This window comes from Corylus avellana, chromosome 1, assembly GCF_965113065.1.
Source record: "Corylus avellana chromosome 1, dhCorAvel1.hap1.2, whole genome shotgun sequence".
Classification (NCBI taxonomy): Eukaryota; Viridiplantae; Streptophyta; class Magnoliopsida; order Fagales; family Betulaceae; genus Corylus; species Corylus avellana.
In genome coordinates, this window is record NC_142490.1 from 25,028,383 (window position 1) to 25,052,480 (window position 24,098).

At 37.6% G+C, this 24,098-nt stretch overlaps 1 protein-coding gene across 1 annotated transcript; it reads right to left on the bottom strand.

Annotated features, from left to right (window-relative positions):
- Positions 1-1,147: 1,147 nt before the first annotated feature.
- LOC148588167 (F-box protein SKIP19-like) lies at positions 1,148-1,840 on the bottom strand. The gene is made up of 3 exons (XM_088514462.1): positions 1,536-1,840; positions 1,306-1,372; positions 1,148-1,219 (listed from the first exon to the last, which is right to left on the bottom strand). Exons 1-3 carry the CDS (start codon positions 1,838-1,840, stop codon positions 1,148-1,150), a joined length of 444 nt encoding a protein of 147 aa, XP_088370588.1.
- Positions 1,841-24,098: the final 22,258 nt, after the last annotated feature.

Below are 24,098 nucleotides of genomic sequence, written 5' to 3' on the forward strand. Positions count from 1 at the left end.
TTGGTTATAGGCTTATAGCTCACCCAAATCCACAGAAAAAAAGTGTGGTTTACTTACAACTTTGTCTTCTATATATGCCTTAGAGCCCATAAAATTCAGAAGAAGTGGGGGAAAGAAAAATTAAGGGTTCGATTCCTTCATCAGAAGCCAAGCCTTATTTGAAAATATTGTTTTGGTGAGACATGATATTAAGAGCATTGGGCCTGGCTATAGCTCACCTACTTGATCAATACACACATGGGGTGGGGGGAGCAGAATTATTCATTTTCAGATAAATGAACAACTAAGTTTAACTTTGTAGAGGTATCCGTGTTATTGCATGAATCTGAGGTTTACTCTGTAGACGTTAGAAGGCCCTGTTGTAGGGTATTTGAAAAGAAAAAAAAAAAAAGAAAAGAAAAAAAGTTCATTCTATCAGGATGTAGTGTAAAACCCTATTTTACAGTCTTCAATAGAAATTCGACACATCATGGACTTTTTTATTTATTCTAACCTAATGCCCACCACCGTACCCCACCTTCGAACACCCAACACCGGAGTCTTCAAACCCAATCAAGATGATGGCTCTAGTGATTTTGTCAGTGGTTTTGTTAATGGGTATTTTGTCGAGAGAATAAAAATTATTTGGTGTAATGGTTATATTATTTTTTGGTGTTTGAAGCTTAGGTGTCTACTTCCTATTTGAGGGTGCAAAACACCCAGTTTACACTACAATCGGCAATGTCCTAACCGGGTCTTAACAGTGTCCCAGTCAGGTCTCGGCTAGGTCCCAATGGTGTTCCAGCGACGTCTTGGCTGGGTTTGTCGATTTAAGAATGAGATGCTCAAAATCAGAAAATAGTTTATAGTTTTCAAAAATGGAAACTATTTTCGAAAATTAAATAGGCTTTTTTGGTTAAACCAAAAATATTTTTGTTGACTATTATTTTCAGTCGCACAAAATACTCGAAAATACGAAAAAACATTTTCATAAATCATTTTACACCGAAACAAAGGATTTGGCAAATGATTTTGAGAAGTGTTTGGATGATTTTCTGAAGCTTGAAAATCATTTGGATGAGCAGAAGAGGATGGAATATTGTCTTCCATTGAAGACAAACAAGAAACATAGAAGAATCACAGTTGTGATTATGTATCTGATACCATTTCAAGCTTTGCAATCTATAACAGGTGAATGCAAAGAAGAAGGAAGGAAAAATGAGCACATGAACAAGATGAACTGCAGATTGAAAAACAGAGAGATTGAAAGAACTTTCTGTATATTCAACTTGATTTCTAAATGATGAAATACAATTGTTCATATACTCGACTATAAGAATAACAAACTACTAACCAACTGACAACTATCTTCAAACTAACTCCAACTCTCCAACTGTACAAGAAAACAGAACAAACTAAATAATTGAAAAAATTTAGTTTACAATTTGTACAGGTGCACAGCAGACAACTCTCAACTGAGTTGTCTGGTATGAAGCAATCAAAACCTTCATTTCACGCCCAGGATTCAAATCAAATCTGAACAATAAAGAAAATACCTGTCAGCGATGTGCCTGAGGAGCTCGTCTACGCCAAAGTACTCGATGTAGATATCCACCAACTGGCCGCAGCTGCGATCGACGGCTTGGCGGCACATCTTCTCGAGGTCAGAGATCGCCCAGTGGGAGTGGGGGTTGCGCAGCATAGATGGGTCCTTGAAGAGTTTGCGCCACAGAAAGCACACCATCTGTGCGCTAGTCAGGATCTCGATGGCGTCTAGTCTCAGAAGAATTGACGTCGTCACGTCTCGGGGTAGCTCCAGCCAGTTGCAGAACTGGTCTGCGAGGTTAAGAGGAGTGTCCATTGCCAGATTTTCTCGAGAAGGCTGGGATTTTCAGGAAAATCAAGTCATGGGGTTTGGGGTTTTTATTGTGGAATGAATTAATTCTTGCAAATTTTCAAGAAATTTCAGTTTCTCGAATTACTAAAAATCCTGACAGTTCTCTTCCATCTAACGGTCTGATTTTCATATTTTTCAAATTTCAAAACCCGTCAAAATTCGTTCTCCTGCTCTCTGGAAACAACAAAACGGAAAATCACACTACTTGTTATTTATAGCTCCTTCTGGCTACAACAAATAGAACCCAAGAGAAGCAATGGAACAGAGAAGAAGCAGAACGGCCATTATCAAACACAGAGAAAGCTCCTTCTTGCTACTAATCAACTGAAGGAGCCCCAGCTATTCGAGAAAGGTTTAAGAACGTTGAGGGAGGAGCCTCTATGGGTCTTTCATTTGGTGTTTTTAAAAGATATCGCAAAATGTAAGGAGTTTGGCTTTGCTATTTAAAAAGCACTTAATCTGAAATACGAAGAAAAAATATCTGTAATTTCTATAAGCAAGCTAGGGGTGCTTATTTGAAAACGCGCGAATTTAAACCAAAATCACGATTTCGCATAACAAATATTTGATAAAAAGTATTTTTTAACATGTTTTATCAAACACCTTTCCGATTTTAAAAAATACCAATTTTAAAAACGCAATTTTTAAAATCGTGCTTATTGAAACCGCAATCCCAAATGGACCATAAGATAGGGGTTGTGTTCACTTGTCTGGTTCTAATTGTGTTAATGTATGTTATAAAATTATATAGGCTAATCTTTACTCGACACAATTAATAAAATGAGTAAAACTACTTAACTCTAACATTTTAATTTTGTATTAAGTTTGTGTTGCATTCACTGGTGGTATCAAAAATTATCAACCCTAGAGTCAAGATACTAATGATTATTATGTTCACATATTCATTCCGACATGTTGAGCTTCACTGAATGAATTTGGATCATCTCCAATTCAAATGAAATGGTAAAGAGCTAATTCTTTTAGAAAAGAATAGCAAAATTATTATAAAATGTGAAATGACAATATTATCTTTTTTTTAACGATTGAATTTTTTTAAATACATTTGAATGGAAGAGAATCTGGTTCCAACCGTATGTGAACACTTTGATGAGCAATCATGTGTAGGGGTATGACATGTTTTTATGGACCAAATTGACCATAATTTAGTTGAACGTAAAGCAACATCTCATACCAGTTTCTCCCAAATTTTTACACTGTTTGTGCTCGCTACTAAAAATCATAAGGGAAAAATGTGAACAATGCACATGCATAATTGTATCAAAAATTATTTTTTTTTAAAAAGCCAATATTTAATCATTGCAGGAAAAGACAAACAAACAAAATGGACTTAGAAATCAATTTGTGCTGAGGATTAAGTGGAGAATTTGTATGAATGTTTCTAGACCCTAAAAATAAGGTTTGATTTTTTGGTTCTAGAATCATGTCTACCAAAGATAGAGGCAGAGTTCGGTATGGGTAGGAGCCAAGAGCCAAAAATTTAAGTGGGTAGGGGCCGATAGGCAAAAAAAGAAAAAATAAAAAAATAACTTATAACCTTTTTTTTTTTTTTTTACCTTATAATGTTTTTTTTCCTTGTGTTGGGGGGGAGGCATGGCCTACTCCGGCCACCCTAGCACCGTCACTACTTCCCATCGTGCTCCACAAGCCCGTTTGTTGATTTCCTTCTCTTTTCTAGGCATTGCACGTTTGACCGATATTGTGGTACAAGGTTAACAATTCTAAGGATCGAATTACAATCCTCAAAAAAATTTTCCAATTAATATTGTTAAGGGAAAAGTCCCCCGCTTCCTTTCATCCTAGTGGTCACGTGTTCGAATCCGCTTGCGGTAGTAGATGCGTGAATTAGATACTACTTTGAAGGGGCTTTATTGGCTTACACCTTGGTGGGGTTATAGTGACGGGCTTGCCTTCCCATGCAGTAGCTATGGCTCAAACCAGACATTCCACAGCTGGTGGGAACCCCGATGGTAACACCCAAGGGGGGAAATTACACTAGTCGCCCCTTCCCACCTTTTAGATTAGAAAAAAAAAAAAAAAAAAAAAAAAAAGGAGGTGGGTTTTCAAAGTAAAATAAAATAATCATAAGTTTATTAATTAGCCTCAAAATACAAAAATACATATAACATGCATGCATGGCGCATGCAATCATTCATGGTATATATCTACCATGAGCAAATGAAAACGCATGGAATTTTGGTTCTTTACTCATTTTGTTTCTGTATTAAATCCCTTGTTTTGATGGGTGGCGCCGTGTTGGCACCCTTTCCGTACTATGCAAGGTAGTTCGAATTCATAACTCTCAACTGGTGGCTTCATAATACATTCATACGCTCGCGGGTCTCCATTCTTGCAGTATATGGTTGCATTTGTATCTTCAACCAAAAGCCCAAAAAGCATGATCATCCACAGGCAAACAACCATTCCTTTTGCCATTGCCATCGTACTTGAATGAAAGCAAGCGATGTTATATTGATGAGGGAAATGTTGAAATTTATAAGAGAAGTTGGCCCTAGATAAAGGCATGAACGCATGAAAAAAATTAGCCACATGATTTGATTATATATGTTGAAATAATGATTATGGGGAAATATAAGCGGAAGCAATATAGAGAAAATAAACACAAAGAACTTACGGGTGGTTCGGTGTTAGACACCTACGTCCACCACTCGGAATACCCCTAAGGGTTACATTGTGCTCATTAACTTGATTTGTCTACAATACAAAGGTCCCTATTTATAGGGTAATGTCTAAATACAAGTTTGGTAATCAAATCCCCTAGATTTGATTACAATCTCAATATATGATTACAATCAACCCATAAATAGAGAATATTTCAATATCAGCATAATTATGGAATATATGGAAAATATAATATATTTTCCATATATTCTAACATCCTCCCTCAAACTCAAGGTGGAATATTTTGGAACCTTGAGTTTGAAATCCGAAACAATGATGACGGCGGTGGTGGAGGTGGGGAACGGGCCGTAGATGATGATGACTGCCGAAGGAGATAGAGGTTGGCGGGCAACCAGCGACGGTGGCAGGTGGCTGGTGAATGCAGATTCAAAAGGGCCAACAATGGGCCAAACTCTAAAAAGGGCCGACAACGGGCCAGGGCTAACAACAAGCCAAACTTCAAAAGGGGGCCGACAACGGGCCAGGGCTGACAATGAGCCAAACTTCAAAAGGGCCCGACAACGGGCCAGGGCTGACAACGAGCCAAACTTCAAAAGGGGCCGACAACGGGCCAAGGCTGACAATGAGCCAAACTTTAAAAAAATGCCGACAACGGGCCAGGCTGACAATGAGCCAAAAATAAAAAAGGCCGACATGGGCCAAAAATAGAAAGAAAATGAGCCCACTTGGGCGGTTATCAGATCGGCGCACCGAACTGACTGGCGCATGGCGCGCGTGATGTGGTGCACTTGGACCGCTTCTTCTTTTTTTTTTTTTTTTTTTTTTTTCTTTTCTCTCTCCTCACTCCACGCCACACGCAGCACCCTTTTTTCTTTTTCTTTTTTTTTTTTTTCTTTTTTTTTTTCTCCCTTTTCTTTTCTTTCTTTTCTCTCTCCTCACTCCACGCCACACGCAACAACCCTTTTTTTTTTTTTTTTTGATCTGGTGTGGGTAGCACAACAAATATCTTCGCGTAGCTGAGAGCAGACACGATTTGGATTTGGGGGTTTCCAAGCGAGTTGGACGAGCAAAACAGAGGTGTGCCTGCAACGATGGAAGGAGACCAGAGGGACTCGCCGGCATGTGTTGGTGGACGGATCTGGAGTCTACGGCAGTGGGCTGCAATGGTGGACATCTCGCCTTGCCGGACAGGATTTGTGGAGAAGACGATGGCTGCGGCGTGCAGGGGTGCAGAGGTTCTGGGCGGTTTGGTGCTGCAAGATGAGTCCGGTAGAAGCGATGGCCAACCGGAGGCGGTGTAGTTGACTGTGGGTGGCAGCGCCTCGGGGTTGGGGTTTGGTGGCGGCAGTGATCTGCGACCGTAGGTAGAGGATCCGTGGCTAGATGCGGTAGAGAACGGCGTGGCTGGGCGGCGCGGAAGCGGGTGATGTGGTCGGCGACTAAGGAGATTGAGCGAACTGGCCGTCAGATGAGAGGACGACGTCCAGGTGTCCGTTGGCAGCAAGAAGTGATCGTTGGCGGCAAGAAGTGATTGTTGGCGGCAAGAAGTAGCTGTGTGTGCTGCAAATCCTTTTTTTTTTTTTTTTTTTTTTTTCAAGAAACAGACAATAAATTGAAGAAAAATATATAATTCACTGGACCATTAGATCGACTAGCATAAGCCAATGGCTCTGATACCATGTTAGAAATGGGTCTTGGGCCTAACTCAACCCAAAAGCTAGCTCTAGAGTTGAGGTTTCCCCTCACCTTATAAATGGACAATCTCCTTAATACCCAGGCAATGTGGGACTTCCAACACGCCCCCTCACGTGTGGCGGGAGGACATCCAAGCCAACACGTGCGACAATTGGTGACTGTGGGCCACAGCCAAGATTCGGGGTTTGAATATTGTAGTGATCTCTCAGAAATTTAAGCTAGTACTTCACAATATTCGGGGTTTGAATTGCTACTTGTTTTACTATCTTTAGCCTCTTGAATGCCTATTTTAAGAAGGTGGTAAATGATCCTTAGGATCTAGTACATATTCAAGAATTTAGTTTCCCTCTTGTATAAGCAATACAAAAAAATGCAGTATTAGTAACGTGTGTACGGTTCATTATTTTTTGCCACATCACCATTTAGTAATGTGTCAGTTTGTGACACGTTACTAAATATTTTAGTAACATGTCACTCTACCCACTTCACTATTTGGTAATGTGTTAAATTTAACACGTTACCAATTGGTAACGTGTCAAACAGGCACGTTACCAATTGGTAACGCGTCAAATTTAACACGTTACCAATTGGTAATGTGTCAAACTGACAGGTTACTAGCACATTACTATTATTTTTTTCTTATCTTAATTAATATGATTATATTTCATATTAATTAAGACACTCAAATATTATCCTCTTAACATTATATTAGCAATTCCATAATATACTAAAATGATTTATTTACTTTTCATAATAATATTTACTAAACAAGGTAAAATTTACACAGTATCTAAAAGTCGAAAGCCGTCCATTTGTTGCTTAAGTATAAATTATTCTTGTTACTGAAGTATAGAAAGCTTTCCATTTGTTCTTGAATAGCTTCTTAATTTGAAAAGGGCTTCCGCTTAAGTATACATAATAATATAAGTATTAATGTTAGTGTATATTATTTATTACATATTCGTACGTATATAATTATATTTAAGATTAATTACATACACTACAAAAAAAATATGGGTTTAGTGACGTGGCAACTGTTCATTATTTGTTGCCACGTCACCATATGGTAACGTGTGAAAAGACGACACGTTACCATAATTATTTCTAACGTTGCATTTTTCACATGTCACCATTTGGTGACGTGTGAAAAGTGCCACGTTACCATAGGATGACGTGTTAAATAGACATGTCATCTTATGGTAACTGTTATTCAAACACGTTACCTTATTGTAACGTGTCAAAAAGCCACGTTACCATATGGTAACATGTTATATTCACACGTTACCATATGGTAACGTGGCGTTTAAACACGTTACCATATGATAACCATATGGTAACGTGTCCTATAAACTCGTTGCCATTTGGCAATGTGTCAATAGGACACGTTACAAATTGGTTAAAAATTTTAAAAAATTTAAAAATAAATTTTTTCAGAAATTGGATGATAAAAAAATTGTTTTAGTGACTCATTGCATTATTTGGTAGATGATAAGTGTTTTTTTTATACAAATGGAATCTTGTAAACAATTATACAATTCTGTTGACATTCATTCTATTATTATTAATTATATTATCAAATTTAGTACGTGTGTTAATAATTCAAACTATATAATATATAAGTTGTAAAAACTTGAGCAATATATATTATAATTTAAGCTTATTGAGAGTGATGAGGACTTAAACATACATAGAAAAAGAAAATGCATGGGAGCTTAGGACTTTGTGACAGGTAGATTGCATGCAATGCTATAGTTAATTAAATTTAGTGACTCGTTAACTAGCAATATGATAGAGTACTAATTATGAAAAGAGCTAGATTCTTAATAACCCTATCAAGTAATTAACCAAAGGGAACTTGATGCAAGCTAGCACTGAACATGCAATACATTATATGGTGGAAATATGTACGCCATATTTTAAGTGTAAACATGAAATAAACTTGAGCAATACATTATTATAAAGTTTATATAAACTAATGAAATAAATAAACAAATCAATATTTACTATCATACTTTATAATGATCATTATAAAGTATATATCATAGGTTTTTTTCCTACTATATTGTCATATAGTAATTAAGTTCTTTATATTACGGTTTATGTTTTGCATTAATATATATATATATATATATATCAACTTATCAATTACTAAGCTTAATATACATAAAGCTTATAATAATTGCAAGTATATATATATACATATTTAAAATATATCAAGTACTATTAAGCTTAACAATTTGCAAGTATATATTAATATAAGCTTTATATCAATTATAAAGCTTGAGCTTTGTATTAAATATATATTAAGTGTATATATATATATATATCAACTTATCAATTACTAAACTTAATATATATATAAAGCTTAATAATTGCAAGTATATATATACATATTTAAAATAGAGTAATGATTCACACAACGCTGGCATGCATGAATAATTCATGCACGCCCAACAAATTTTTTTTTAATATTTTAATTATAAAAAATAAAAATAAAATAAAAAATTGCTGGACGCCAGAGTTGTGTTTATCATTATCCTTTAAAATATATCAAGTACTATTAAGCTTAATAATTTGCAAGTATATATTAATATAAAGCTTTATATCAATTATAAAGCTTAAGCTTTGTATTATATATATATATATTAATATTAATTAAGTATATACTTATAATTATACTTATAAGTATACTTAATATATATATATACTAACGTGCCTATGTGGCACGTTACTATAGTCCTCGAGAATACGCACCAGCTGGACCCCCTGCAGCCAGCTTCTTCTTCCTCTCCTATAATTTCTCTTTTTTTTTCTCTCTCTTTTCTTCTCCCCCGCGCGCAGTATTGGCCGGTTTCTCTTTTGGATCTGCATTCCAAAATTTTCCACTACCAGATCTTCTCACAAAGCCCCCTTCTCTTCTCTCACCTTCTCTTCTCACAGCTTCACCACTCAGATTTGTAGCTGGCCAGGTCGATTGGCTCTTCCTACTCAATCAGCCACCACCGTCTGCTCTCTCTATCGACGACGTCATCTCTGACAGGCAACTCACCTCTCACACATTTTCCGGCCATCTTCCTGTCATCACCGATCAGGTATATATATATATATATAGTTTTTTCTCTGCATTGTATATATCTATATGATCAAATTTTTTTGTTAGCTAATTAACTTATTAATTTGGTTGAAATATATTATTTTTAGGGTCCATGCATGTTTGTATGATAGGTACGTACGTAGGAATGTAGGATTGTTCAATATGAGCATGCATGCAAAATATTTATATCTACATTTTTAAGTAGTTTGAAATTTGGTAAATTTTTTTACTTTGTGTAGGTTTTACAAACCTATTATATAAATGATCATTTATATAATAAAAAAAATAGAAAATAGATTTATATAAATCATTTATATAAATGATTACAAAAATAATAATTAAAAATATAGAATGCTAAAAAAAAAAAAAATGAAAAAAACCTACCTAGGTAGTTAGATGAATTTTATTTAGGGTCCCCATATGAAGTTTAAATTATGTAACTTTTATTTTTTTTAAAAAAAAAAATTGTGACAAAAACATAACTTAAATTTATTTTATTTAGGTCCCCCTAACAAATTATGCTTTTCAATTTGTTTAATATAATGTGGTTTAAGTTTTGCAAATTTATATTAGAGTACATGTTATTAATAAAACAACGAACATAGATTTTTCTTTAAGTACGGTACGTACCGTACTTAAAAAAATGGTTTTAATTTTGTATTATAATGTGGTTTAAGGTTTAGAAATTTAGATTTCGTAAATTATATAAAATAGATAAAGATAATAAAAAAATGTCTGGAAAAAAAAAAACAATTAACCTATAAATATTTTATTTAGGATCCCCATAACAAAGGCGATATAAAATAGGAAAATATAAAATGTAGATTATGTTAAGGGTTATAAAAAACCTATAGGACACAAACCGAAAACAAATAACAAACCTATATTTATTTTATTTAGGGTCTAAATATATATATAACAAATGCATTTGAGTTTTGGGCTTCAATTTTCTGTTTGGGTTACTTGCCAATTTACTTCATGCAAATTTTAAGCAGAAAAAAAAAAAATAAATAAAAAGGAAAGAAAAAAATAACAAAAAAGTAATGAACCTACTTTTACTTATTCACCGTTAGGGTCCCCATAGGCCATCGTAATGCATTTATGTTTAAATTTAGCGTATATATTTATGTTTCTAATGTACGTAGTAACATTATGGACAAGAGTTGGATGAAGAAGTCTAGGGGTACAAAGGAATACAAAGACAGATGTAGAACGTTTGTGGACTTCGCAGTTAGGAATTGTGACACTCCAGACAAACTTATTGTGTGCCCCTGTAAGACGTGTCGCTGTAACAGGATACACCCCTCAGGTTTGGTATACGACCACTTGACAGGGGGGAAAGGAATGTGGCCCCAATACACATATTGGATTTATCATGGCGAGAGGCCTGTTAGAGCTCCCGTTGAAGGCTCGAATTCATCACGTCTAGTCACAGCTGCGGGTGCAAGCACTGAACAGGGTGAAAATATGCACGCCATGTGTCGTGATGCATTCGGCATGCACAAAGTTAGAGATGACAATAGTGAGCCTCGGGTTGAGGTTCAAGGAGAGGAAGAAGACATTGTGCATGACGAAGCTGATGGAGGTGACGTACGAAAGTATAAGGAATTGCTTAAAAAGGCAGACAAACCGCTTCATGATAAGACCAAATATAGCAAGCTAAGTGCTACTGTACATCTATACAATTTGAGGTGTGTGGGTGGAGTTAGTAACACGATATTCTCGTGTTTCCTCGAGCTAATCAATCAGTTGCTGCCTGCAGATGATGGAGCTCTGCCAGTTAATACATATGAGGCCAAACTGTTTCTAATGGACATGGGACTCGGGTATGAGAAGATTTCGGCTTGTCGCAATGATTATATGTTGTTTTGGAAGGGCAATAAGGACTTAGATTCATGTGTTAAATGTGAGAAATTTAGGTGGAAGGACGAAATTCATTTGGACGAGGATGGCCACCCCATCTCGTCAAGTAAGAGACATCCGGTCAAGGTTTTACAGTGGTTTCCCATTATACCACGACTACAGAGGCTTTTTATGTCAGAGCATACTGCACCATATATGAGGTGCCATGCAGAAGGCTGCACTAAGGACGACGTATTGAGGCATCCAGCCAACGGCGAAGCATGGAAGTCATTCGACAATTTATATCTGGAGTTTTCAGCAGACAGTAGGAATGTAAGACTTGGCCTAACCTCGGATGGATTTAATCCTTTTGAAAACATGAGCACATCCCACAGTTCTTGGCCTGTAATGCTTGTACTGTACAACCTGCCTCCTTGGATGTGCATTGAACAAACGCTTTTCATATTATCCCTGATTATTCCAGGCCCAAGTTCACCTGGAATGGATATAGAGGTCTACAACCATTAATTGAGGAATTACAGAAACTATGGAGTGTGGGGGTATGAACATTTGATGTCTCACTGAAAAAGAATTTCATGCTCTGAGTGCAACTGATGTGGACAATTAATGACTTTCCGGCATACGCGGACTTGTTTAGGTGGCCTACATGGGGTGGAAAGGCATGCCCTTACTGTATGCATGCAACAAGGTCTAGACGGTTAAAACACAAAAGTAAGTTTGCTTTATGGGGCATAGGTGATACTTGCCCATGGATCATCTGTGGAGGTGGAATAAAAGTACATTTAACAGTAACCAAGAACTAGAATGTACCCCCGATGTACCAGATGAAGATGAAATTCTAAAACAGTTAGAAGGGATGGTATTTGGGGATGAGAGCCCCGGTAAGTCAGTTAACATTGATAATTCACATGCAAAGTGGGAGAGGACTGATAATGTATTGTGGAAAAAGAAAAGTATTTTCTTTCGGTTGCCGTACAGGAAGCATAATTTATTGCGGCACAACTTTGACGTCATGCACATAGAGAAAAATGTGATGGACAATATAATTGGCATAATACTCGACATTAAGGGGAAAACGAAAGACAACCTTCAAGCCCGTAAAGACTTGCAAGAAATGGGTTTGAGACTAGCATTTCATCCTTTCACAGGTGATGATGCGAGAAACTATATGCCTCATGCTTCCCACACGATGTCGAAAGAGGATAAAACTAGTTTCCTAAAAGTGCTTCGAAAAAAAAGGGTGACAGACGGATATGCCTCAAACATTTCCCGATGTGTAAAACTTAAGGACCGGATGATATCAGGTTTGAAGAGTCATGACAGTCACGTATTGATGCAATAGCTTCTCCCGATTGCATTGCGTGAATCACTTCCCGGTAACGTGGTTAGACAGCTGGTTGAGATGTCTGCATTCTTCAGGGGCATATGTTCAACGGCGTTGACCCAAGAGGATATGGCCCGACTTGAGGCTGGCATCTATATCACTCTGTGCATATTCCCCTCCTCCCAATTTTTTCACCAGCATGGTTCCTATTGTGGTGCATCTTGTCCGTGAATGCCGACTCGGTGGACCAATACAGTATAGGTGGATGTATCTGGCAGAGAGGTAACATTTCCCGTTAAAAATTAAAACTAAATTTTGTTGCCATTTATTTATTTAAAAACAATTATTAGATGTAATGATTGACTAGTTTTGATATGTCGAAGCCTCGAGGGGTTCAAATCTAGTGTGCGCAATAAAGCGGCTCCTGAGGGCTACATTGCAGAGAGCTACATAGTAATCGAGTTGGTGACATTCTATTCAATGTATTTAGAGAACGCACCGACATTTCACAATAGGCTGCAACGAAACCCAGATGGGCTTAAAGGGGCTGGAACCCTAGTCGTCCTCGACCGACTCACGTTGACACAGATTCACCGTTACATTCTGTTTAACTCAGATGACTTCCTCCAGTTGCAGACGTGAGTATTGTGTAATGAAGATATGCATGCTCATATCCTGCAACAGCGTTAGTTGTGAATTAAATTTAATTGATTTTATTTCAAAATGTAGGATGCACAAGGATTCGATAAGACAAACTGTAAACAAGGGGTGAACGACGGACGATCAATTGAAAACCCAACATTTTGAGCAATTCTACGATTAGTACCATGACTACGTAAGACTAATGTCATGTACACCTTGTAAATTCCATAATGTTTCCTCATTGCACTAACTACACTTCGTCATTGTATATAACTCGTAGGTCGATTGTTCGGACGATCGACGCAGGAAGGATATGGGTGACAAACTAGTAATGCATTGTAGAGGGCTGATGGTCTCAGCAGTCCAATATAACAGATATGTGGTCAACGGCAAGTTCTTTCGCACTCTCACACATGATGTGGAAAAGAGGTCTCAGAATAGTGGTGTGTGCATGCTGACTGTTGATGACGAAACATACTACGAGAAGGTAACTCAAATATTTGAGGTAGAGTATTACGACAGGACAAAGTATGTTATGTTCAAGTGTGATTGGGTGGACACCACAAGGGACAGGGGATACAAGGTGGACGAGTATGGCATAATGCTTGTAAACTTCAAAAACCTTGTCTATAAGGGGGAGCTGATTAGTGATGAGCCGTATGTACTAGTTTCCCAAGTGAAACAAATTTTTTACGTCGAAGATGAAATGAACCTAGATTGGGCTTGCACGGTGAGGACTAAACCTAGAAACGTATATGACATTGGTCAAGGTCAAACGCCTGATGATGATCATGCCAACTATCACGAGAGTGAACCACTAACTTTAAACAATAATCAGCTGTACGATCTGCATGATGACATCCAATATGTCTGACCCGTCTTCGCACCAATCGAGGCGTATGTCATTCCATATGAATTAAATATTGTACATTTATTGGTTTGTTGTTATTGATTTGTACATTGATTGTCAATTTTTCTTCATATAAGCGGTGAATATTTCTTACACTATACACATAACTAATTGGGTGCATGCTGTATTTCGCAGGTTGATATGAGTACTCGAGGGAAGTCAAGAGGACGAAGGGGAGCTTTTTTTCGGTCGAGATCGCACCATGGCCTCACCGACAGTGGGTCGCAGGAAGCTGCTATACTACTCCAGCATCAATCAGGGTATCAGAGGGCACAATCTTCTAGGTTGAAATTGCGTCATGGCCTTACAGACAGTGAGTCGCAAGAAGCTGCTATGCTTCTCCAACAGCAATTAGGGTATCAACCGATACTTCTGGAGCATGTGGAAGGGCAGATACCTATGAGAGACGATTATGTCTTGAACATTCCCGGCACTACGGCTGAGATAGCCCAAATACTCGCAAAGCAAGGAGGTCCGACAGGCCTTACCCAGTTTGGGTATCGATATGAGCCTAGTCCTCGCAACCCTGAGGCCTCCATGCGTTTGCCATCCCCGCCACCCACATTGAACCAGAGGGGTATATTGCCGCACGGCCTTTTCGATCGGCCGCCACATAGCAACGCACCTGTGGATGATGGTGAGACACAGTCCCTCGATGACATGGAAGATGGGACAGGTGACGCGCACAATGAGCAGTAAGATGACCCTGCTTGGCCAGTATTGGCTGTCGATTAGGTTCGCACGATAGGTATGTATGTATGCTATTCCAAACCATAATTACGTATATATTTACGCATGATAATACATGTAGTTAATTAGTACATAAATTCAAATAATATATGTTTAACCATTTGTGTGTTAATACGTCATCATTGCAGATAGCGATGGTAACTTTGAAGTGTTGACCGTAAATGACTCGCACAAGTTGTAGGACATTCCCGAAGGGAAAAGGGTCGTCATGGAGTATAATGGCGCATGGTAGCCCGTAGGACAAAGTAGCAAAAAATTTAGGCGAATGATGGGCAAGACTTGAAAAGGCCGGGTCCTTTATCAGGCTATCCGACAACTAGAAAGATGTACCAGAACAATGCAATGAGGATTTATTTGAGTCGTTGATGGTAAGTGTAGATTAGATGTTCTTAATTTATGATATGTAGCATTTGTATATTAAATTTCGTAAAAGATTCAGCGTTTTGATACCCTATTTTTTAATTGATGTAGAATTACTTCTACATCATTCATGGGTCAGATATGACGAAAATTAAAAAAGACGCTTTTAGAGACATGGGCGACAAGCAGAAGCTTTTGAGGCACAAGTTAAGGAAAAAGCTCATGATTCAAAGCGATGACACTCCTGCGACAGTGGCGGCAAGGATGGGCCAGACCATTTCAAAGTACAACCCCGCAGATGTGAAAAATTATTGGTGAAATGGTGTGATCCCGCTTATCAAGTAGGTCACTTCAAACTATTTGTGTTTCGTTAGTTTTAATTGTTCGATGGCTTAGCTATTAATAGCGTCTACAAGTTGTGTTCGTAGGCTTATTGTGCGCATATGAAAGACATACGAGCACAGAATCAAACACCACACTACACAGGCTTGAAGAGCTTTGCAAGGGTGACACATGAGGACTTACTACTCTAACTTACCATAACTATATATATATGTCATATATTGCATAGTATATATACGAATATTTCATTGATAGTTTGAACTTATTGCAAGTAATTACTTCGAGCAAGGCTCCTACGCGAGTGAAGGCCTATATCAAGACCCATACAAAGAAAGATGTTGCTACCCAAATCCTGTGGCCGCAGCGAGAATTGTAAGTGGCAGACACCTTGACATGAATTTTTATTTATGTATTAACTTATTGAGTCTTAACAATTATATATATAACAATGATCATGTACAGGCACGGATGGAGGAATTACTGGAAAATGACCCTGCGGAACGGGTAGATGAGCCCCAGGGGACGATTAGGTGGACACCGAATGACACTTATGCTCAGGTGCACGACAATAAGCCTGAGTATGCGGGTTGTGTTCGAGGGGTCAGTAAGAATATTCTGCCTGCACGCGGCACCATCCACTCATACTATACACCATCCCAAGCACGGTCGCAGAACCGTGGCGGGACGATGATCTCGTGTGAAGAACTTGAAAGAGCCATTGAAGCTGAAAGGGAGAAGCACAAGGAGCAAATGGATGCGAGGCTGGCAGAGCAGAGGGACGAGATTACTACGGCGGTGACTGCGCGGGTGACTCAGCACATGGCTGCTCAGGTGGCGGTGTATGAGGCCCGGATTCATAGCCTTGAGGGGTCAAGACGTATGGGCTCCGAGCTGGAGGTGACGACTGACAGGAATCCGCAAGATGTGGAGTCCCCACCCCGAGTGATTGTGAGATCCTCAGTTGATAGCCGATCAGGTAACAATATATTGTTATTATTTTTATTTGAGTAACACAATTATCTTACAAGATGAATATTATTTTAATGGCTAGTAAATTTGTTAGGTAATTAAACTTTGTTTGTATCTAATACAATTGTATATAACACAATTGTAACGTAATATGTGTAGATGACGTAAGAGTAGAAGCTGAGGACGACGATCACAATGAAATCCAATACCAGACGCCGGCTGGACAGAAGTCTCGTTTGTCAAGACATTATACCCGTCGTTCAGTAACCACGTGAGTATATATATAATCGAGTAGCATATATATATATATATATATATATATATATATATATATAAACTCAAAATAATCTACATTGTTGTTCCTGGTTGGTTTGGTTGTGATTGGAGCTTTGCATAGTTAATCTTACCATATTTGTTGAAGCCGCCTCATTGAATAAATGTTTATGTAGATGTATATGTGTTTGTGCATAGGTCGTGCAACTATGTATGTTGAGGTTGTTTATGTGACAATCAAAAAATTGATTTTTCTCACTTATTTGGGCATTGCTCATCTCTTAGGAGTTAATAAGATTATATGGACAAGTGTCAATTAGCTGATTGATTGTTTGTGTTATCATTTGCAGTTAGTGCGGACAAGTCGGGAGATAATGGTCATGATGGTCAATGTTTACTCGGCTTTGGTCTAAGTAGTGTATGACTTGGCTTAAGTTTACATGTATAATTTAAGGCTTAAGTTTTTTGTATTTGTGTATAATGTTAGTTGTATTGTATTTTACTATTTCCAACGTTGATGTGTAGTTGGATTGTGATTATATTTAGAGTTGGATTATTGTAGTGGGATTGTGATTATATATTTGATGTTGGATTATTGGATTAGTTGGATTAGTTGGATTGTAGTTGGATTTTGGATTATCAGGTGTCAATCGTTAGATCGGAGAAAATTAAAAAAAAAAAAAAAAAAATTCCCTGCCAAATTTAGTAACATGTAAGATTTTGACACGTTACCATGTTGTAACGTGTCAAAAGCTGACATGTTACAACGTGGTAATGTGTCAAAATCTTACACGTTATGACGGGTTGTAATGTGTCAGCTTTTGACATGTTACACCTTGGTAACATGTCAATATCTGACGCGTTACAACAGGTTGTAACGTGTCAGATTCTGACACGTTACTAAGTGGTAACGTGTCAGATTCTGACACGTTACTAAGTGGTAACGTGTCAATTTGGTAATGTGTTAGATTCTGACACGTTACTAAAGTTGCATTAGTTACGACCAATTTCATAACCCATCAAACACATTACTATTGACACGTTACTACACTTTAGTAACGTGTCAACACCATATACACGTTACTAATGGTCCGTAACCAAAAAAATTGATTCTTGTAGTGATATACAATTAATTTGTGTTCTATATATATATATGATGACACTTGATATATAGCTATTATAGCCTCAGGTCGAGTGTCATCACTAGCTACAATAGGTTTTTGGCTCTGCAAATAATAAATACTAAGATTTATGTTCAAACAATCAAAATGGTTGTTGACTGCATATTCAATAATAGCAATGTACGTCTTAATTCTGAAGCTTAATATATATATCGATTCATAGAATTCATATATATCATATTCAAATGACAATGTGGTGATTATAATCTTCGACGAAATGATTAGCATATCATTGATTTCGCTCTAAAACAGTAATGTACTAACCCATGTACAAATATTAGTTGGTTCAAGTCAGCACTAGATAGTAGTTGCTCGGACGTATAATGAATTTATGTTTAATTTGTTGATATATATATATATAGCATGTGGCGATGGTTTTGCTGAGCTTTACTATTTACGATGTAAAAGTTGTTTGGTATAACTTATATGCACTGCAAGAGCTTTAATTTATTTATGCTAGTCATCTTAATATATAATGAATCCTCATATTTCCGTTCAATGACACTGGTTTGAATAATCTCATATGAAATGATTAGCACTAGACATTTATTAAAATTGACAATATCATATGAATCCTCCTCATTTTGTGCTATATGTAGCACAAAATGATTTAACTATTATTTATAAAAAACACATCCTTCCTTCTCAATATATAAGAGCCATTTTTTCATGTAAAAAAAAATTAAATTAAATTAAATTTAAAACATGATTTTTTTCACATTAGTGATGTGCCACATGTGGCACAATACTAAATTAGTAATGTGCCACATTTGGCACGTTACTAACTGGCCTTGGGAATGCCAGCTGCCACGCATGCTTCCCCCATTCTTCTTCCTTTTCTCTTCTTTTTCTTTTTCCCCCTCTTTTTTTTTTCGCTCCTCCCGCGCAGCGTCTCCCTCTCTTTTTTTTCTTCTCCTCTAATCTTGTCGCCAGCCAGTAGCTCAGCCGTTTTCTCTCACGTTCTCCGTCGTTTTCTCTCACTCACTCTCTCCTCCGTCGCCCAGTGTCTCAGTTGTGCTCTTTCCACCAAAATCACCTCCGACCGTCACTCTCTCTCCCTCCGGCAGTACTCTGGCCGGCATACCCTCTGCATCTTCGTCGATCTCCTCTCCTCAGGTATACATATGCATTAATCTGTTGATTATGTTGTTGATTTAATCGATCGATCTCTGCAGTGTGTGTATATATATATATATAGGATAATTAGTTTGAATTTAGCTAGATTTTTTATTAGGGGTAGGTTTTACAAACCTTACCTCATGATTAAGTCCAAATAATGTAAATGTTTAAGTCCAAAAAATTGTAACAAAACCATAATCTACATTTATTTTATTTATGGTCCCCGTAACAAATGCTTTTAAATTTGTTTTATATAATTTGATTTAGGTTTTGCAAATTTAGATTAGGATACATGTTATTTAAAAAAAAAAAAAAAAAAAAAAAAAAAAAAAAAAGGAAAAGAAAAAAAAATACTAACCTAGATTGTTTTATTTAGGGTCCCCATAACAAATGCTTTTAAATTTGTTTTATATAATTTGGTTTAAGTTTTGCATTGGTGATCATATTAAATTTCATTGGTCTGTTGTTATTTTTTTATACATTAATTGTCATTCATTGGTTTGTTTAGGGTCCCCATAACAAATGTAGTTAAATTGATTGGTGACCAATAATTTTGCTTAGGTTATTAAAATTATATTAATTTGTGTAATTTTTATTAAAAAAAACATAAACAAACTAGCGTATATTACTTTTGTTTAGGGTCCCCATAACAAATGTAGTTAAATTAATTTGTTTCCAATAATGTTGCTATGCTTATTAAAATTATATTAATTTGTGTCATTTTTATTAAAAAAAAAAAAAAAAACTAACTAGCCTAGATTACTTTTGTTTAGGGTCCTCATAACAAATGAAGTTAAATTAATTTGTTTCCAATAATTTTGCTATGCTAATTAAAATTATATTAATTTGTGTAATTTTAATTAAAAAAAAAAACAAAAACTAACTAGCCTAGATTAATTTTGTTTAGGGTCCCCATAACAAATGTAGTTAAATTAATTTGTGGCCAATAATTTTGCTATGCTGATTAAAATTATATTAATTTGTGTAATTTTAATTAAAAAAAAACAAAAACTAACTAGCTTAGATTAATTTTGTTTAGGGTCCCCATAACAAATGTAGTTAGATTAATTTGTGGCCAATAATTTTGCTTAGGTTATTCCAAAACTAACCTCGACTTATTTAATATACGTAGTAACGCTATGGACAAGAGTTGGATGACAAAGTCTAGGGCTACGAAAGAATACAGAGACGCGTGTAGATCATTTGTAGACTTCGCAGTTAGGAACTGTAGAACTCCATACGGACTTATTGTGTTCCCTTGTAAGACGTGTCGAACAAACAGGAAACACTTGCTAGGGTTGGTATACGACCACTTGACAGAGAGGAAAGGAATGTGGCCACAATACCAACAGTGGATTTATCACGGCGAGAGGCCTGTACGAACTCCAGTTGAACGCGCTCATTTGAACAGTCCTACTGCAGATGCGGGTGAAAGTGCAAAAAAGGGTGGAAATATGCACGGCCTGTTGCGTGATTTGTTTGGCATCACGAAGTCAGGGAAGACAATTGTGGGCCTCAGGTCAAGGTGTAGGGTGAGGAAGAACACATTGTGAATGATGAAGCCGATGAATGTGACGTGTGAAAGTATGAGGACTTACTTAAAAAGGGAGACATGCCGCTTCATGAGAAGACCAAACACAGCAAACTGAGTGTTAATATACATCTGTATAACTTGAAGTGTGTGGGTGGAGTTAGTAATACGATATTCTCGGCTTTCCTAGCATTCATTAATCAGTTGCTGCCTGCAGATGATGGGGCTTTGCCAGTTAATACATATGAGGCCAAAAGGTTTCTAAGGGACATGGGAGTCGGGTATGAGAAGATACCAGCTTGTCGAATTGACTATATGTTGTTTGGGAAGGACAATAAGGAGTTAGACTCATGTGTTAACTGTGGAGAATCTAAGTGGAAGAACAAAATTCATTTAGACGAGGATGGCCACCCCATATCGTCGAGTAAACGACGTCCGGTGAAAGTGTTGCGGTGGTTTCTAATCATACCACAACTATAGAGGCTGTTTATGTTGCAACATACCGAGCCCTATATGAGATGGCATGCAGATGGCTGCACAAAAGATGGCGTATTGAGGCATCCAGCCGACATAAAGCATGGAAGTTGTTTGATAATTTATATCCGGATTTTTCAACGAACTGCAGGAACGTAAGACTTGGCCTAACCTCGAATGGGAGGACTCCTAAGTGACGAAAACCGGAGACTGATAATGTAGTGTGCAAGAAGAAAAAGTATTTTCTTTAGGTCGCCGCACTGGAAAAATAATTTATTACGGCACAACCTTGATGTCATGCACATAGAGAAAAATGTGATGGACAACATAATAGGCACACTACTGGACATTAAAGGGAAAACGAAGAACATCCTCGAAGCAGGTAAAGACTTGCAAGAAATGGGTTTGAGACCTATACTTTATCTGTTCACGGAAGATGGAAAAACCTATATGCCCCCAGCTTGCCACACAATGTCCAATGAAGATAAAATTAGTTTCCTGAAAGTGCTTTGAAATGTAAGGGTGCCCGATGGATATGCCTCGAACATTTCCCGGTGTGTACAACTTAAAGAACGGTCGATCTCGGGTATGAAGGGCCATGATAGTCCCTATTGCATTGCGTGACACATCACTACCAGATAACGTGGTTAGACCTCTTGTTGAGATGTGTCCAATCTTCAGAGGCATTGGTTCGATGTGATTGAATGAAGAGGATATGAACCGTATTGAGGGTGTCGTCTATATCACTCTGTGCAAGATGGAACATGTATTCCCCCTGGGTTTTTAATGAGCATGGTTCATCTTGTTGTGCATCTTGTCTGTGAATGCCGCTTCGGTAGACTGGTACAGTATACGTGGATGTATCTAGGAGAGAGGTAAAGTTAATTCGACGTACAACTTACATTTTGTTGACCTTCATTTATTTAAAAACAATGACTAAATGCAATGATTAACTGATTTGATATGTAGGAGCCTTGGGGTTTTAAATCTAATGTGCACAATAAAGTGGCTCCTGAGGGCTGAATTGCGAAGGGCTACATTCCAACTGAGTTAGTGACATTTTGCTTGATGTATTTAGATAACGTACCGACATTTCACAATAGGCCGCAAAGAAACCCGGATGGGTCTAAAGTGGCGGGAACACAAGTCGACCTCGACAAAAGCACATTGACACAGATTTACCGTTATATTATGTTTAACTCAAATGAGTTTCTCCAATTACGGACGTGAGTCGGGTTAATAGCATAGCGTGTTGATTTATCTTACACCCTTAGTTGTGAATTATAATTTCTTGATTTAATATGAAATTATAGGATGCACAGGGATACGCTTAGGCAAGCTCGCAATAGGGGGCGACTGAAGGACGATCAGTTGGAAACCCAACATGTTGAGCAATTTTGCGATTGGTACCGTGACTACGTAAGACTAATGTCATGTGTACCTAGTAACTTAAAAGCATTTGCTTCCCATTTCTATTCCCTCACCACCTTAACTATGCATCTTTCATTGTATTATACTCGCAGGTCGATCGTTCGGACGATCGACGCAGGATGGAAATGGGTCACAAACTAATAATGCATTGTAGAGGCCGATGATCTCAGCAATCCAATATAACATATATGTGGTCAATGGCAAGTTGTTTCGCATAATGTGGGAAACAGGTCGAAGAATAGTGGCTTGTGCATGCCGATTGTTGATGGCGAAATATACTTTGGGAAAATAACTCAAATGCTCTAGGTAGAGTATTACGACAGGACAAAGTATGTTATGTTCAAGTGTGATTGGGCAGACAACACGTTGGACAGGGGATACAAGGTGGGTGAGTGTAACGCCCCAAAAATTAGCTTTGACTAATCTGGCAGGGTTACTGGTAATTACTCCAGTTAAGCCAACTAGTGACCAAATGGGGAATCGCCCCTCTAAGCATTATCAGAGTTAATGCATAGGAAGGTGAAATAAAATCTGAAAAACTATAAAATCATTACTCGACAAGTTTATTCCTCAAAATAGATATGGAACAACTAAGAAGAATTAATGAACAAACCTAGTATCACTAAATAAATCCTTAAAGGAATTCTGCAGTGGTAACCGTACCACCCTTGGGTTCTAGGGCCAGACTTCCTATAAAGGTAATAACAGCGTAAGTCTAAAGACTCAGTAAGTAAACCTCAAAGTTTAGGTATGACATGAGCCTCATTAAACGGAAGTAAACGTGCAGTTTGAGTAAAAAATCAAGGATGGGTGTTGCCTCTGTTAATACACCATATAGAAGGGTTTTGTTTATAGAATACTTAGGTGACACTCACCTAAGTATTTTAATGCAGAAAGAATAATGCTTTAAAGGTCATAACTATTATATATAGTCTATACGAGATATTACCCATTCCCAACAGGGTTGGCACTGTCCCGAGGGACCTATAATACAACACCGGTGCCCCGGATAATGTATGCTACCGTACATAACACTAGCAACACAAACGACTCTGACCTCGGGTGGCCCACACCACTAATGATGTCCATCCTGTAATAACCACGCATTAAGGCTGCCCCGGCCATAAAACAATCATTGGATCCAAGGCCCATATAACACACACACATATAACCATATTATCAAGTCTATATAGTAAGCCCAAGGTCGTTATACCGAACATACCGGTATACCATGTCATACAATACATCTTAACAATCAGTTTATAAGACAATTACCAGGTAATTATAAAAGTAGGCATGCTCATATCACACTTGTTGTCAGTCAACTAACATATCCCAAGTTTTTAAGAAAAAGCTCATAAGTGTTTACTTAGCTCATACATTCGCGTGATTCCTCCGACATAGCCAAAACCTATTATAACGGAACACACCATTATACAAAATGCTAGAGGGTCCTCACGAATAAAATAGTAGGCCTTCCCTAACCAAAGGCTGGCTAAACTCTAAAATATATGCGAACGAGGCTTAAGGCAAATGCCTGGCTCCCTAGCCATACGTCCGACCCCAAAGGCATACGTCCGATCAGTGAGTTAGGCAAACTGCC